The 18,076-nt window shown below is 39.8% G+C and overlaps 2 protein-coding genes across 4 annotated transcripts; both read right to left on the bottom strand.

Moving 5' to 3' along the window:
• Nucleotides 1-383: 383 nt before the first annotated feature.
• On the bottom strand, nucleotides 384-6,688 carry mterf4 (mitochondrial transcription termination factor 4). The gene is made up of 4 exons (XM_038718191.1): nucleotides 6,493-6,688; nucleotides 5,740-6,172; nucleotides 5,406-5,590; nucleotides 384-879 (listed from the first exon to the last, which is right to left on the bottom strand). The coding sequence occupies exons 1-4, from the start codon at nucleotides 6,517-6,519 to the stop codon at nucleotides 490-492; spliced, it is 1,035 nt and encodes a 344-aa protein (XP_038574119.1). The 5' UTR covers nucleotides 6,520-6,688; the 3' UTR covers nucleotides 384-489.
• Nucleotides 6,689-7,140: 452 nt separating this feature from the next.
• Nucleotides 7,141-17,887, bottom strand: pask (PAS domain containing serine/threonine kinase). 3 transcript variants are annotated; one of them, XM_038718188.1, is made up of 21 exons: nucleotides 17,576-17,886; nucleotides 17,165-17,404; nucleotides 16,712-16,941; nucleotides 16,449-16,619; nucleotides 16,208-16,342; nucleotides 15,891-16,025; nucleotides 15,466-15,685; nucleotides 14,784-14,965; nucleotides 14,592-14,694; nucleotides 13,952-14,123; nucleotides 12,806-12,993; nucleotides 12,582-12,711; nucleotides 11,525-12,114; nucleotides 11,292-11,428; nucleotides 9,943-10,110; nucleotides 9,692-9,817; nucleotides 9,440-9,574; nucleotides 9,138-9,337; nucleotides 8,625-8,758; nucleotides 8,364-8,513; nucleotides 7,141-7,840 (listed from the first exon to the last, which is right to left on the bottom strand). In XM_038718188.1, the coding sequence occupies exons 2-21, from the start codon at nucleotides 17,379-17,381 to the stop codon at nucleotides 7,671-7,673; spliced, it is 3,693 nt and encodes a 1,230-aa protein (XP_038574116.1). In that variant the 5' UTR covers nucleotides 17,382-17,404; nucleotides 17,576-17,886; the 3' UTR covers nucleotides 7,141-7,670. The 3 variants fall into 3 exon arrangements, with proteins under 3 accessions (XP_038574116.1, XP_038574118.1, XP_038574117.1); XM_038718190.1 differs by having other exon boundaries at nucleotides 7,671-7,840; nucleotides 14,646-14,694; nucleotides 17,576-17,887; XM_038718189.1 differs by having other exon boundaries at nucleotides 7,671-7,840; nucleotides 16,712-16,908; nucleotides 17,576-17,887.
• Nucleotides 17,888-18,076: the final 189 nt, after the last annotated feature.

Here is an 18,076-nt window from a genome sequence, read left to right as displayed (position 1 = left end):
TTCACATTTCCCTGTTCATTCCGGTGCATTAAGGCAGCTAAGCCACTGAAACTGCCTAAACTTATGGGGTTGATTAAAAAATTAAAAAACATTTCCGACAGCAGAAAGAATGTAATGGGAGTAACTGTTCACACATGACAGTTCTACATCTTTCACATAAAGGCCTCATCCATCAGTGGCGTCATCGCATCTTACGTCCTGATGTGGCCACTTAAACACAGAAAATCCACTCCAAGCCAGAGGGTTCACTCAGTCCAATAAGTTGCTATCGCCAGTACATTCAAAAGTGAACAAGCTAGATGACAAGAACCACATTATATTTCCATGTGTGTTTTAGATAAGAATTTTCTATAGTATTTAATCACAAATCTGAGAAAAACAAAACAGTTTAAAGGAAAGGCTTTATTGGTTCATTTGCCCCCATCAGGCATATGATTTTCTCTGATCATGTAATTTAATCTTTACGTTCTCTTAGACCCTCCCCAACTGTCATTTCTTTCTCCTCTTTGTGTATCCACTTTTTCCTCCAGTCTCCTCATCTTCTTCATCCTCCTCCTCCTCCTCAGCATCACTATTGGCTTTGATGCCGCCTTGCCGCTGCTCCTGTTCCTGCCACTCTCTTGCCATCAGTCTCTTAAATACATCGTACTCCTCTGCTGACGCCATTGCGACATGTGTGAGGAAGGTGTCCTGGTCAATGTTCAGGATGCTGTCCAGTTTGGGGTTGATGATGATCGTCTGTCCTTTCTTGTCTGGGGTTTGATACAGGCCCCTGCGCTCCAGAAAAGAATGTCGATGGCGCACCTCGTCCAGAGTGAAACGGAGCAATCTGGACTTCACCATCTCCGCCTGTTTGACACCCATTCGGAAGTAGACATACTGTGAAAACAACAAACAATTATTAATATGGAATGACAAAACCTCAAATGAAGACGTCTAACGCTAGCTGTTAATACAATGTACTTACAGCAAGAGACTAACAAGTAATTCAGCATATATTATATTTAGCAATATGGCACATATCCAGTTACTGGCTAAATGATCCGTTTCCTGGTTAAAAGCAGCACAAAACCTCAGATGAACCATGTTCCATTGTGTAGAGACGGCCAAGTCATACATCACTTAACAACAACACTGTGATCCATTCACAGGAGTGTGGAGTTCAATTATGGCCACTAGAGGGAGTATTATAGCAGCATCCCAGTCCCATATTATTAAGCAGGTTAATGCAAAAGTTCCAGTCACAGGTAAAAGTCAGAATTTCCAAGTTGAAATTTCTGACTTCCAACCTCAAAACATTCCAGGTGCGTGACACCAAAAGTGAACGGAAAACGTAAAGTAGCTGACTGTGACGAATGTTTTCCTGAATTACGTTTGTGCAAAGAAGAAGAGGACTTACAGAGATTCTTAACTGTAACCAGCTACCTAATACCATTGGCGACATATGTTGATATCAATTTTACAGGTTTGACTATATCACAGTATGTTTTATATTAATTAAATGCAGGCAAATATACTTTATGTTGCCTTTTAGTTTAGGGTTATTATATTATTAACTAGGGTTAATATGCGCTTCCAAGGTGCCATTGTTGTGGGAGGTTAGATACTTGCCTCTTCATGAAGTCAGGGTAGATGGATTTGCCCCGAGTTCACAAGTAGGAGCTCTGATTTTAAGTTGCTTTACATTGTACTTTTTCTAGTTGGAGGTCGCAAATTCTCGAGGTCTGAGACTACAATATCATTCTGGAAAAGCAACCAAGTCCAGTCTTCTCAACAAAGTCAGCATGCTTATTAAAAGTGCTTGTTTGCGGTGTGCTGTTGATGGACAGTATTGTTCCACAATGCAGGGTATTATAGAAGAGCTGCTCACAGGAAAAACTAATTAAACAACTAAATCTAAAAAAATATTTCTGTCTGTGAAGATTAAATGAGTGACTGACATTTGTCAGCACAAGTATCATTTCCTGTTATTATAATGAAATACGTTGATGTCTTGTATACTACATGGAAATGAATAAATAGTACATACTGCATGCAGTTGGTGTTGTATTTGAATTGGGACACAGTCTATGTAAACAGGAAGGAGGTGTGTTTTACAACAGCTGTGGCCTTTGATATGATGTTTGATCAAGTTTTGAGGAAGTCAATAAATCTGCACTTTACCATGAGACAGCTGCCTAATATCAGACAGAACTGTCAACTCGGATTCAAAGGTCTGGAACCAGCCAATGAGAACAGCACTTTATCGTGTGAACTGTTGCCCAGATAGCAAGTTTATTTCAATTGTAATGAACTTCTTCCATATATATTTCAATTAGGATTGAAACTGTGTAGGAGCGACTTTGAACCTCGGGGGGATGCTAGGAGGGCTAGGAGGGTTCGGGGGCGTGACCCACCGATTTCTTTTATTTATTTTTTTTTAATGCTCATTTCTAATGACTTTTGAAAACAGAATGTACTTATTGGTGTGGCTCAAAGAGGTGATTTGCAGTGACAGAAGATGGACAATAGACTGGAGAGGGAAGATTAGGCTATGAAAACTCGGGTTCAAAGTCAGAGACTATAGAATATAACAAGAACAAAACCGACTACCTACCATAAAAACCATGCTAAACTGTATAACCTGCACGTTAATGTAGCTAGCCACAGTACAAATGTATTTAGTTATCCTAATGTTACACATGTGAGCTGTCTGTGATATTGCCTGTCTCACTTGGCCCTGACTCTCCCTGCAACAAATGTTTGTGAACACAGAACTGTCTTCAATGTAAACTCTTGGCATAACAAAGTCTTTTTACTACGTGAGTTTTAAAATATACTATGTCTAGTAGTTATCCATACAACTGACAAGCTCGTCCTCCTCAGTTATTTCTACTCCAACTCCTGTGACTTCTGTCCTCTTCCTCTTAAATTACTTTAGGATGCTCATCTCTGTGTAACAATTTTGGCTACTTTTAAACTGTTTAGGGACACGGAACAGGTTTTTTAAGGCCAATGTTGGTCACGGACAGGGGCGAACAAATGGCCCAGGAGTTTTTCCCTGATCAGCCCACTCTCCAGACAAAGCATTTGTTGGGGCTCTGGGTCTTTAGAGACCTTTATTCCTGCATTCTTGAGAATTTTATGCAAGTACAGTCCATAACTAAATGAGCCTTTAAAATACTAAAACTAGAAACAGCTCTTTAACTCTACTAAAGTAAAGAAATCAACTCAGCTGAGCCCTTGAATACAATAAATAAATAAATAATCCATATCATTATCAATCTTACCATAAACTGGTGCGTTGGACTGTGCTGGCTTTGACTCTATTTTGCTATTGCCCTCATCTATTGCCCTATTGCTGCCTGTCTCATGTTCACCATATCAGAGCTAGTACTGGTGCCGCTGCCCAGTGGCGGGTAGAGTACTCAAAATTTTTACTCAAGAAAAAATACAATTACTCCATCTACTATATATATATATATATATATATATATATATATATATAGATATATATATAATATATATATATTAATATATAATATAATATTATATATAATATATAATATATATAATATTATATATATATAATATATATATATATATATATAATATTATATATATATATATATAATATATATATAATATATATATATTATATATATTATATATAATATATATATATATATATTATATTATATAATATTATATATATTATATATATATATTATATTATATATAATATTATATATTATATATATATTATATTATTATATTATATATATATATATATATATAATATATATATATATATATATATATATATATATATATATATATATAATATATATATATATATATATATATTTCATCTACTGTGCAACAGGTTATTTCTAGGGAATGCAATTTGCTTTGCTTGGTGATTATCTGTAATTTAGCTATTTCTGTTTACAACAATTATTTTCCTTTTTAAATCTCCATGAATGTATTGATAAGATCACTTTAAAACATTATGCTTGCTGCCTAGCCACTACTTTCACTTGTCTCTTTTCAATGTAACAATCTTTACAATGCAGATAATTATTGTGGCAGTAACACACTAGCAGCTCGTTGTTGAAGCAGGGTAAACCTACATACAGAGGAAGCTGTGCGTCGTGCGTAAAGCCCAACAGGACTGTTTTCTCCACCCATATTTTCTCCCTCTCTCTGTGTGCATCTCAAATATGATTGCTTCCTGAATAAATAACAGCTGGTAGCTGCTGAGTGAAAGCCAAAACTAGTTTCACTGGCAACATTCTGTTTATGGACTCACCATCGGACATCGCTATAAAACAAATAGTAACCAATGTGAAAGAACAAAAGAAAGTGATGCTCTTTTCAACAACAGGGTACTGTTAATAACTGATCATCAGACTTAAATGTTACGGTGTGAAGTACATTTGCTCTGCAGAGACTAAATACGCTTTTAACACGCCGTTAATGGAAAGTAAAAGTGTTCACTTGCCAGCTTGTTAAAGAGCGACGCAGGCTGTTTTCCAATAGGCCACCAGTGACATGGCGTGCTGTCACTGGATTTCAGTTGTATTAGTAGAACAATAAAACCTTTAACTGAAAAGGTGTTTGCCTGATTTTCTAAATGTCTGCATTTGCCCAGCTCTGTGACCGTGACAAGCGCCCGAGACCAGGGCTGATCTGCGTAACTGCGCGCACACAGCCTGGATGACAGCTCATTACGGTTAATGAAGCAAAATGCAGATTACAGACTGGTTAAGTGATAAAGGTATGAATGAAAACTGTAGCGAAATTAAAAGTAGATAACTGGCCCAGAGAAAATACTGAGTAAACAGTATAAGTAGGCTAAAGTTTTAAAAAGGAATGTGAAAATGTGCCAATGATTTATTTTATTTATTTATATTGCAAATTTGCGTTAGGCTACTTGTAAAAAGTTACTACCCAACCCTGCTGCAGGCATCCTCAGTACGGTCTTCAAGTAGGCTATAAGTAACAGCAGCACAAAAGAAAAGTCTGTAATATTGAGGACTTTGCTGCACCTCCCTTAACTTTTCAGTACCACCTTTACCTTAAAGGCTCATTTAGTTATGGACTGTACTTGCCTCATACATGGGGGGGACATGGCCTCTCAAGATTTCAAAGCGAGAATTGTACTTGAGCAAGACTTCTGTTTCGTGTAAAAACCAAAAGGAAACACTCGTAGGGTGCTTTCCATGATGTTATCAGACACCTCGTATAACAGTCTGAGCCTGTCAGTGGCAAAAATAAGCACTTTTTGGGGACGTTATTTTGACAGGCACAGTTGCCCCAAAGGAATACATGCATGGGTTACAAAACTTTTTCTTTATGTGTCATTTGTAAGTCTGTAAAACTCTCTTTAGTCTCCCATTCCTTTCTTTGGTTTACATGCTGACCTGAAACTTGTACTCCAGCTGACCCGTGTTTTCCAGTACTATGGCCGGACTATCTCTGAGGATGTCTGTGACCTGCCGGGCAGTAAACAGGCACTTCTCTCTGAGGAACAGCGCAGCATTTTTTACAGTCTTCACAGGCACAGTCAGGATCTGAGGGTAATGGGCCACCACTCTCTGAAGACTGCCTAAAGGGGGATATAAGGAAAAACACTTGTTTTATAATCATTCATACTGTGTACTCTGAGCTTGAAGTATTTCCCTCTGAAACAATGCTTCAACAAAATTATGATCAATTGTGGTGCATAAAGATCAGAATCAGCTTTCATGGCCTCACCTTCAACTAAACCTAGTTTCCGCAGGTTTCCTATGCGCTGCTGAAGCTGCGATTCCTTGACAGTGTACAGTTCAGGACATTTCTCCAGCAGTTTCAGCACACTGGAAGGATTGAGCCCCAAGACAAAAAGAGCAGTGAGAGTTGACAGAGCATGTTTGGCAGCGCTTCCTCCTCTGAATTTGGACATGGCATCAAAGATCTGCTCTGCCTGGGTGTCTGTGAATCCCATATCTACCAAAGAGGGTATGGATAGCTCTGTGGCTGGCTTCCTGCATAGAGGGCTGAGTTCATGGTCGTGTCGTGTTGACTGCCGAGTCTCCTGGCTGGTGGAGGAACAGAACAATCTGATGCATAAAGGTTGGAGGTGGCATATCCCCAACTGAAGTGGACTGAAAACAGAGAAGGTGGCATTTCTCATAGTCCACCTAAGAATCTGAGAAAAACAAACCAAGGCTATAAAACACTGACAGCAGATATGTCCCTGTTTTAACTCCTGTTGCTGCAGGGCAAATATCACTATTATAGCGGTAAAGCAAATATGTAAGAAAGGTTAGCATAAGATAATAAACCTACAGTGCTATCATTAGTCTAAGTTAGCAAACATAAAGGTTATAGCGCACGTTTGTGGGCTGTCAGTCGTTTCAACATTTCAGAAGTATATGGCTCATTAGATTAAACTTTCTATAACGCGTTCATTTAATTCTAAGCTGAAAAAATATATAACTTGTCATGTTTTGTAGCAATGTGATTTACCTGCCGCGCTGCAACTGGGCTAGCCATTTTCGTCCGTCGTTCATATACTTCCGACTTTCAGCTTCAACACAGGGTGTACAGGACAAAGGTTCCGCTATTTTCTTACGTGATTTGAAGTTCGCAGCAAAAGTGAAAATCAGATATTTGAATGATTTCTGATTTATAAAAACGTTTGTTTTATCAAAGAGGATACGAGGCATTTGATGTCGTCTCGCGTTCTCAAACATCAGTTTCCCAAGAGTACTGTCGGTAGGCTCGACAGCTGTGTTGGTCCCATACAATCTGATTGGTCTATTTTGGGACTTGTGACTAGGCTGAACAGTCAGTCACATAGTTTATTAATAAGGTGTAGTATTTGAGTGTTTCATCTAACAGAATACACATATAATCTCCTCATATATGTGAATATACCTGCAATTCATGTGATATTTTGGAGTATTTTTACTGCAGTTGATATTTGCTAGGCTTTATCCAGATTTCTGAAAAATTAAATCCACTTTCAAGCTAGAAAAAGTAATGTGAAAACATTTTATTATATTGCCATATGAATTGTTGTGTTAAGTTACTGCAAAAAAAAATCAAATGTACAACATTTGCACGTGTTTTTGGTAAAATTATATCAATGTATAAAAATAAATAGATACAATATTGTAAATATACTTACAATTTTTAATTAAAACACTGAAGATTAAAATCATGAGCATAAAACAGACATGTACTGAACAAAAGCTGGAACAATAAAACTATTTCCTTCAACTTCAATCAAAAGTTCTCTGTGTGGTTTCTGAGGTAAACACAAGTCATGGATTTTGGATCCCTGTGAACTGTTGATTTTAATGCTTGAATTTCCCCCTAAAGCCAGAGTATAAATACAATAGATTAAATAAAAGGGAAAAACTGCTGGTGCATTGTGATGCATTTGTTTCCCTGTGATGCAGTCACAAATATCACAAAACAAGCACATTTTGACCAACACCAGCTTGACAAAGATATTCATTGCACTTGGTAGCAAGCTGTGTTTACTCCATATAAGGCAAAGGTCCTTTGTCTGGACAGAGTGAAGTTTGATTAAGGCCTTGGACTCAGACAAGCTTCGCTTTTCTTATTTTGCACTTCATGTCCTCTTCTCATTGCTGCAGGCTAAACGTTGGACGGATCCACCCCTTTTAAATTAGTCTTTAATCCTCGTGGAGGTACTTCTGAAGCTCTGTTTCCAGGGCCACCATTGACAACCTGTCATCCTCATCGTCCTCCTCCTCATCATCGGGAAGGGTGTCATCACACTGATCCGGGAACAAGCTTTGCCTGAAGTACACTTTGGGACTGGACTCCTGGTGCGGTGGTGAGGCTGTTAAAAGGAAGAGAGGGTCCTGAGTACCAGAGTCCTACTCAGTTACTTTATAATCTTTAATTTGCACAGCTGAGATTACAGATTGTGCAGATAATGCATTATGTATAACTTCTACACAAGGAAACAAAGGGTGGCATTACAAAATACCCTCTAATGAGTTATGTGTATTTTAAAACCTCCGAAGTAAAATGGAACAAAACAAGTCTGGCCGGGTGCCATTTCCTACTACTTTAACGGACCGTATAGGTTTTTGAAGGCCAGTTCAAAAACAGTAGTTGTCAAAAGGAAGGCTATACTCAATTACTTCAGGTGGGTTAGCAGCTTATTAACACAAGGTGGAAAAGGTAGGGACACAGTGACCATCTTAATTTGGATGTAAAAAAATGCATTTCCAGATTTTCTTTTAAATCCAAGATGTACAGCGAAAGTGGTATTTAATTACAGGTTAACCTCATTATATCTGAAGTGGAAAACAGGGTTGGCCATTGTCAGTCTAACGCTTGTGTTGACAAGTACTCACAGTAGCACTGAGTTGCAGGGACCACCTCTGTCCAGCTGTACTCTGCCAGGGAAATGGGCTGGCTGATCCAGGACTGCAGCAGCAGCTGGTCCAGAGTCATTCTCTGAACAGGATCACTGTGCAGCAGCCCGCATAACACACCATGCAGGTCTGAGAGGGTACATAAGAGAAATTTCAGCACAGACTTGTAAAAATGTATTGGAAGGTTTTCTATGTGACAGTCAATGAAAACTATTTGCAGCCAACTGCTAAGCAGAGTACCTGGAGAGATGTGGAACGGGGGTTTTAGTTTGGCGTTTAGGATCTCCTCCACACCGCAGAAAGGGTTCTCACTGAACAGCAGCGTGTAGAGCAACACACCAATAGACCACATCTCCAGCTCTGGACCCTCATAGCTACAATAGAACCCCAATGAGGAGACAGACAATAATTAAAACAAGCTCATACTTGGCAATAAGGGAATCATGGCAGCATTCGATTAGCAGCTAATTCAGTATCTGTGTATGGCTTTTCTAACTTTGAGATCATTATATCCTTGAAGCCACATATAGATTTATTGTCCATTCTCAAGATAAATGGGTCATAAAATTCATACAGGACTGGAAAATAGTGTTCTGATCTAAATTCTGCTGTCATGTTTAATGCTTTGAGTGAACAGATTGAACACAAGGACCTAAACAATCTATAAAAAGATTCATTATAAAATTTTCTATATGTTGCTCAATGAAAAGGAAAAAAAATGCCACTGGTCACTCTTTGGTATTATGTACGTACGGATTTCCCTGAAGAACCTCCGGGGAGCAGTACTCCAGTGTGCCACAGAAATTGTAAAAGAGCTTCCCGGGAGCCATCATGGCAGCAGAGCCGAAGTCTATCAGTCGAATGTGGAAACACTTGTCAATGATGATGTTCTCATCTTTTATGTCCCTGTGAAGGATGTTCTTAGTCCTCAGATAGAAGACAGCGGCAACCAGCTGGGAAGAGACAGAACCTTCAGTTTAACAAGGAACAAATGAGTCCTTCACATTTCAGAGCCCGTTCTCCTGTCCTGTGTATTCTCTTGGCCATGCACATACCTGTCTGAAGATGTAGCTGGCCAGGGCCTCATCCAGCCTTGGCTGCATGTCGATGAATTCAAAAAGGTCCAAGCCATTGCCATGTTTCTCCATTACCATCTGGAAGTAACTCCCATTCTCAAACACCTCCAGCACCTAGTGGCACATGCAGGTATAGTACAGGGTGAGCAGAATAACTTAGCATAATAAGTGAAGGTGTTTACAAGCTTGTGTCTTAAAAATTCTTAAAAATTGATGTGACAACCCAGTTACCTTCACTATGTTGTGGTGCTGAACTCGTGTCAGTATGGAAATCTCCTGGCTGACTCGTCCCAGCATGGGGTCATCGACCCAGCAATCACTCACTATCCTGGCCTTGCTAATGAATTTCACTACCACCTGCACAAGAAAAGTAAAAGAGGCCATCATCATGACAATAATCTTTGTTTTCATTTGATTATAATTGATGTCAAATACATGGTTGGGTGGGACGTGTTTCCACATTAATAAAAATGTTTTCTTACTTCTTGGCCATCACTTCGCCTTACTGCCTTCCAGACAAAACCAAAGGCTCCTTTACCGACAGCTTTAACAGGCTGGTACTCTTCTTCAAACTGCCCGTCACAGGCTCGAGACTGCTCCAGGTCCATGGTGGAGCGTAGTGCCTCACCGTGACTGGCCTCGTCAATCCTCTAAAAGGAGGAAAGAATGATGAGTTGAAAGCAGAACAATTTTTATAGAGATAATATAATGCTTATCTTCACGGGAGGCAACAGTGTATCGTTTTCCACGATTCCCAGTCTGATTATTTACTGCTTGATAAGGGAGTCCCCGAAGGATCCACTTTGGGACACCTCCTTTTTTTTCTATTTTCATCAATGATTTATCAAAAATCTGTAAAGATTGCTCAGTGCGTCTGTATGCTGATGATACAGTTATTTACACCTCAGACTCAAATATATTAAAAATACAGAATTCCTTACAAGTGGATTTCAATTTGATACAAAACTTGCTTCACATGAATAAATTAGTAATAAATAAAAAGAAGTCCTGTAATATGTTGTTCGGAACAAGGCGTAATCGTCTTAGTAATTCACATTTGCATATCAACTTTGAGGATGGGTCTCTCATGGATGAAGTGGATTCTTTTAAATATCTTGGCTTTTGGCTAGACCTTGAACTCAATTTCAAATTGCATATAGACTTCATTATAAAAAAAAAAATCTATGGCTGTTTAAGTTCTCTTTAATGTTCAATACATTTTTTTACATTTCATGTCAGGAAAATAATTATTACTCAGTTTATGCTGCCAATTATTGATTATGCTGATACAATCTATATGAACACCACCGACACCAATCTTAGGCCTCTTAATGTTGTTTTTAATTGTCTTTGTAGATTTGTGATGAGGTGTCCATTTACCACTCATCACTGCTCTTTGTATGAGGCACTTAACTGGTTACAGCCTAAAGCAAGAAGGGAATTTCACTGGATAAAGTTTATTTTCAAATGTGTTTACTTTAACTGTCCTCCATACAGGTAACTATGTTTGTTGTACATTTTGCTTACATACAGAGTAAATAATAATTTGATCTGCTTTGGGTTGAATGTTTGGTATTGTTAGTTATAGGATTGTTTTATTTTGCTATTGTTCCTTGTACTAACTGAGGGTGTTGGTTGTTGGGTGTGGGTGAGAGTGGTGTGCGAGTTATCTGTATATGTGTAATATATGTATGTATTTGTTCATTATGTATGTGTTATAGGACCCCCTTTAAAATGAGATGCTGCATCTCAAGGGGCTATCCTTCAGTAAATTCAAAATTCAAATTATGTACCACACTAGTGTATTATTAAACATCTTTCATGCCACGACCTCTCCTGGACTAGCTCCTGATTGATTGTGCAGTGATCGATCGGTTTGTGTCCCATGCTGGCCGGGCCTACTCATCCACACACAGAATACAGTGCTCCCATCAGGGAGGTTAGTTCTGCACACATCACACTGCACATCTGGAGAGAAAATAAGGCTCTGGTTAAAGTCCATTTGCTTTATGAACGCAGTAACACTGATTTTTTCCAGGAAAACAGATCAACAGTTGTACCAACCTACTCTTGTGCCATCTCTGTGGTATGCGCTTCCATTGAATTGCCCCTCCACTATCTGTGTACTGTCCGAGGAGAGCGGGCGTCCATTCACCTTCTGTTTCTTAGGAGTAGATGTGGCAGGAATCTCTCTCATTGACTGAATCTCACCGTTCGTTTGCATGCAGAACCCTTGGCTCTTGTCTTTATGAATTGAGGAGAGCGCTGCCCACTGATCCTGCTCGCCCTGATCCTTTTCTTCTTTCTCCTCACTTGAGCCGTTTCTGGTGTCTACGCCAGCGTTCCCAGTCTCAACAGGCTCCGCCTCCTGGTCAGACCCTATCACGCATGGTGAGGGCGTACGCAGGAGCTCAGCTGTATCACAGGACGTCATGGAGCGTCGGTTATCGTCACCGTACCCTCTGCCGCTAAGCAGCTCTATGCTACCGCTCAGATCTAGGTCAGCAAGGGCCCGGGTCACCAGGTCACCATTGCTGTTAAGATCTAGGAAGCAGCTGGCTGAGTCCACAATGTGTGCTGAACGAGAGTCCTCTGGCTGGCCTGGATCAGAACCACCATGGCCGGCAAACTTTTCACAAAAGCCAGAGGAAGACCTGGGAAATTGTCATCAGTTTATTGAGACCGAGAATAAACAAACAATGGATCTTGTTTGGCAAAACTTTTCAGAATACATTTAGTATTATTTTATCAAAAGGAGGTGGGGAAATATGAAAATCTTTGAAAACTGTCATTTAAGGCTGCATCACATCTACATTACTGATAATTCATTCTAAATTAAGGTATCTACATTTTAGTGAAACTTCAACCCACAAGCAGTCAGCCTGAATAATTTGAATGCACTGAAGGAATAACATAGATGGTGAACATGTCTCATTTTTTCAGTAATGTAGAATGCAGAGCAGTTGGTAGCCTCGGTAGTACAGTGTGTATTAGATGGGCTGTCTTAACAACTGGATATCAGAGAGGTGATTACATGCAAAACAGGTTAAAGCCAGTTGTACATTTTGGTGCTAAAAATGTGGTGAATGAAATGTCTCGTAAGACTAAGAATTGCCCTCACCTGCTCTCCAGTGAGATCACCTCAAAGCTGGAGTCTTGGAGAACAGAGGCACATGAGCAGTTGTCTTTCCCTACATCAGGGACCATGCCACCCACTGTGCCAACAGCATGTCCATTCTGAGAGGGAGTGTCTAAAGAGGGGAAATAAAACAAACAAAACACAAATATTTGTTTAGCCACCTGAGATAATGTTTATGGCAGGTTGTTTGTTTTTAAGAATCTTACTTCCCAGTTGCTGTTCCCGGTTATGGTGTGGTGGTTCAGCAGGATCTGGGCAGAAGGTGTCTTCTTCTGGAGGTTCCACCCAGGCAAATGTCTTGAGGAGTGCTTGAGTGCTGTCTGTACTGTCTGTCTGGCTACTGCAGAGAGCAACTTGGGCTGCCTCCTCCATCAGCTCTGTAGTGTCATCGGCCCTGAGGAAAGAGTGGCTGGATTTTTTTATCTAAAGTATTATAATGCCACTCAAAATCAAATACGAATGTAAAGTAGTTATTGTGAAAATAATGATGGAAATATATATGCATGAGACTTTTGCTCTAGCATTTAGATGTGCTTCATTAGCAGGATGGTGTGGGTTGGAGGTATCACTTAAAAAAAAGCTCATCTTGTTATGTGTTGTGTTAGCACACTGTACAAATCCCTGAATCACAAACAAATGCACATTTTAGGTGTCATGGTTTATTATAGGGGTCATTATTTTACATCATAGGAATATCATTTTCTTTTTTCTTGGTAGTGTACTAAATGACTGATACAAAAACATATATGACACTACAGCAATACCACATTAATGTTTCTCTGCAGGTCTGGTTCATTACTTTAAGATATTTTTAGGTGGGAGCTGCCTCTCACTCATCTCCTTCACCAGACCTGACCAATCATGCTGTGACATTATTTGTCCAACAGATGGCAAAAGAGAGTGGCATCAATATACTGTCCAAATCCAAATCTGAAACATTCATCTTTCAGCAATCACAAAATGATTGAAATCATTGTGATCACAGGTTGCAATATCTAAACAATTCTGATACAGAATGAAAGTTTAGAAAAACTTGGCACAACAAAAAAAGGCAAAGAGAAACAGCGGTAAGCTGTGACTTAAACAATGCTTTAGTGACAGGCTGTTTAGAAGGTATCAGGTTTGACCACAGAGTTGTTGTTTTCTGCCATGCACATTAAATATACATGCAGTCTGCTGCTTTTAGGTGCCTGGATCTTGCTACAGCAACTTATGTTTGTCCATTATTTGTGAAAATATAAAGCACAGATCTACTATTTATTCTGCTGGCATGAGTTCCGGTGCAGGTCATGCCCAAGATGTTTATTTTCCCAGTTATTGGGGACAAAACATTCTGGTGGCTTAGGACTTACATAAGCACACGTGTAGAGGTGACAGCAGGAGGAGAAAGGGTGGACAAAGCGCTGCCCTGTTTCTCCAGCCGGGTGCTGGTTCCAGTGAAGATCCGGCCTCTCCCTGTGGAGGTTCTACCCAGGACAGCGTGTTGCACCATGCCCATATCACCAGCCACCAGCGAAGAAGGGTCTAGGATTAAAAGAAAGAAGGAAAGTTAAATAAACAAATAAAAAAGAAAATAAAATAATAATAATCACACCCTGCGTAAACAAATAGCACTCTATCACAAAATAAAAACCTACAACATGAGTAAACTTAGAGTAAAATAACAGAGTAGCAGCATTGGCATGAGACCATTTTCAGGTACATAAACAACCTTGTCGGACAGATATAAAACATCACTTATTTATATATAAACTGTGTGTTTTGTACCACAACAGACAACAATTTAGACAGGGGTTTTCAAAATCTGAAACTAACCCCAGTCCATGTAATTTGAAGTTAATATTGATTTTGTCACTCCTGTTATCATTCCTTGCCTTGCTTTTATTTGGGGAATAATTATGGAGGCACGCCTCACATTTTGAAAACCTCTGATTGTTCTGTTGTGAAAAGGCTGCCATCTTGTACACATCGCAAATACATACAACTGCTCACCTGATCTACCCGAAGCCTGTGCTTGAGAATCAGAGAAGGAGCTGGCCTTCCTACCTGCATCACACATCCATCCATAGAAACCGGGCATCAGAAAAGTAACACTCTGTTGATGACAAAGCAGCAGTGACAGAAGTGAGAGTTGGCATGGTCATCAATGCAAATGGCCTTGTTCAGCTGGTCACATTGGCTAACCTTTCTCAGCAGCTCGTCCTTGTTGTAGCCAAACAGACTGAGAGCCAGGTGGCTGTGGATGCTGTAGATTGAGCCATCGGAGTGGAGCAGGAGGAGGCCGCTCACAGGAGCAAACACCCAAACTGTTCCAGAGTACTCCAGTGCAGGGCTGGGAGAGAGGACAATGCTGTCCACTTTGACTTCTGTAAAAAGTTGGAAGAACGTTGAAGATACACAATTAGTTACAGCAAGTCTACTAGATTACGGTATATGATGAATAGAAATGTTTATGGTACATATAGTACTGTATATGGTGTCACCCTTTTGTTAGTATTCAAGCAAATCAATTCTATTCAACTGATAAGCAGTACAGAGGGTAGACATGAACAAGGACATTAACGCTAAAAAAACACTTTTCAATCAGTGCTTGGCAGTTTCTTCAAATTTTTACTTTACTTTTCCATCATGGGTTTATATGATCTTGTCTAGCTTCTGCATATTTTTCTTATTATTAAAGGCTAAGGAGTTTATACCGCAGGAAGTTGTAGTGCTTGGGTGGCATAACATAGTCAGTGGATTAAGCACCAGTTTCTCTAGAAAAACACTGTGTCTGACTTAGCATTATGTCCCAGCCTTATCTTTAAAAAAAAATATATTTTAAACACCTTACCAGAGCGTGGCTCTTTTATATGAAGTTGCTCACCGTGTTCGCCAACTGACTTGCACACCGAGGAGGTGAGAGGAGAGTATGGCTGCTTGTCCTGTGCATCTGATCTTTCAAGACTCTCGGTTGGACAGGTGCAACCAGTCCCATTGTTTTGGTGTTGGGGCCTCCCACATACCACTGCCCCCTGAAGTTTGATGCACAGCGGGACAGATGCACCTCCTCTGCTTTTCCCACACACTCTCTGAACTCTCAGCATCTAAAAGAAGGAAGGAAAAGCAAAGTCAAAGATGACAGATTTACAAAAATACCTGAGCTTAAAACGTTGTGGGATATAATTTCTTGTCTGTGTGTTTCTGAACTGTCTAAGCAGCACATTGGTAAACATAAACTTGAAAGCAAAGCTTAAGAAAAGATTCTTTCCTTAGCTGAGGGTGACAGTTTTAGTTGTAAAGTGTGCTTACTTTGGGCAATGCATTACTGTGGAGGGGGATTTGTAAAGAGGGGATTAGATCCTTGACAGACACTCCTTTTAATTCGTCAGGATGGTGGTATCCATGGAGATGGGCAAATGTCAAATCACAGGTTAGGATGCTGCCCTAGAAATGGTGTAAAAAATAATTGTTAGAAAATTCTAATATTTTACCCATTAGTTTTTAATTGAAGATGGTAATGCCATCAAGTTATTAAGACACGTTTGAAAAGACAGGAAAAGCTGGAATTAAAGTTGTTGGGGGAAAAAATAAACAAAAGAAAGGCTACTAAATACTGATTTACTTACGTCTTGTGAAAAGGACAGAGTGGCTGATACCCTTTCGACATTTTCCATCATGACAAGGAAGTGCTCTTCATTTTGTGACTTTCTGTGGGTACACACCGACACTGGCACCTCTCCCGATAATGTCACAACATCCACCTAGAGAAAAAGTAGCATGTTAACACAGACAAATTTGAGGAAAATCCATGAATTCAATGCATAGTTACTTTCATTTTCAAGTTTTTTTTGTCAGCCAATTTCATACCACTTTTCCAGACACCCCCGCGACAGTTCCATCCACAAGCAGAAAATCTTCTTCCAGTGCTTCTTCCAAAACCTGACTTGTTTTCTTCACTATGCAGGACAGTTTTTTTCCAGTCAGCTCATCGGTGGTGCACTCAAACAGTTTGCAGGCCTGCTCATTTGCTGACAAAATCTGAAAGATGAAGATAAAACACATTTACAGGGTATGTTTTAGTTGCAGTACTGTTTTACTTAATCTGCTTACATTAAGCACACACATAGTACCTCTCTGGTTTTATGGTCCACAGTAAGAATGGCTTTGTTTGGATTGAGGGCAGATGGAGATCCTGACAGGCCAAAATCTCCAGAGATTAGCTGACTGAACAAGCTTTCCCCTGTCTCCGACACAGTGGACTGGTGTGGCAGGCAGACAGCAAACACTTGGGAGCCAGGATGTAAGCTAGAGATTTGGCAGTTTCTCTCTGCGACAGAAGTGCAAAAATCCAAATGTTCACCTGTAAGCAAAAATTTGGGACACTTTTTTTTAAAAATCACTTACAGAAATCATCATTCTCCCACAAATATAGTCAATTTCCTTTCATCAAAGAAAAACAATGAAAATCTGAATTTTGGTAATTTTTGCTTGCATTGTTTAAAGATACTCAATTATCAGAACTGTTGCGGTTGATTAATAATTTCAGCTGTACTCACATTTACGACCAAATCAGTAACACTCACCTGTAAAGGAACCAGAATAATAACGATGTTGCAATGTCATAAGGCTCTTCTTGTACCGTGGGTACTGAGTACAAGGGTAGGACTTATTCAGGTCGAAGTCATCTGCCAGGAGTTCAGAGGAGAGGTCGGACACCACACAAATAGTGTCTCCTTTAACGTTAACGTTACCTCTGCTGCTTTGGCTCAGCCCAAAATGAGCCTCAGTCGACAGCGACATTGCTGTTGGTTATCCAGCTGGGTCTGACAATGATTGATCCATATAGGGAGAATGAATGACTTGCAGCATCGAAACAACAGACGTGTCGGCTGATCAACGTTAAGCTGTTTCAGCTAACGAATACGTTGCTTCGGTATTTAAGTTACTACTAGCGTCTGATATGAAGATTAAACCCGACACATCCCAACACTTACCCCAATCGTAGAAAGGAACTGTGCGGCTGGTGTTTCCTAGCTGTTAATGTGCACCGCAGTTACAGTTGACGATAGCTAGTTGACAAGGTAACGTTGCCTCCCCTGAGCTATCTGGCTAACTAGCCATCTGCTAACGTTACTGCCACTACAAACAAACCGCTGCTGAGTGACACATTTGGTTCCAATACAGCAGTTTTGAGCTATTTTATTCTGAGTTGACGTTATCGTAACGTTAGCACAACTGTGACACGATTCCAGCAGGTCAGTTAAGGAAAAATACGTTTGTATAGATACTATTTCACTTCAAGCAGCAGTAGTTTTTATAATCCGCGGGTGTCCAACGCCAGGCAGCCAATTAGATTTGAGGACGTTCCTGTAAACCAATCAAATATCACGCCTCTGAACGACAACAACGCATTGGCTAATTCGCCGGAAACCTTTTGTTTCCACGGAAACCACGTAACAAAAACAACCCTATAAAATAGAAAAATATATATAAAA

Source organism: Micropterus salmoides, unplaced genomic scaffold, assembly GCF_014851395.1.
Source record: "Micropterus salmoides isolate LMB-PRFRI ecotype aquatic unplaced genomic scaffold, ASM1485139v1 Ms_hic_scaffold_14, whole genome shotgun sequence".
In the NCBI taxonomy this organism is placed as follows: Eukaryota; Metazoa; Chordata; class Actinopteri; order Centrarchiformes; family Centrarchidae; genus Micropterus; species Micropterus salmoides.
This window is presented reverse-complemented; position numbering and strand designations above follow the sequence as displayed.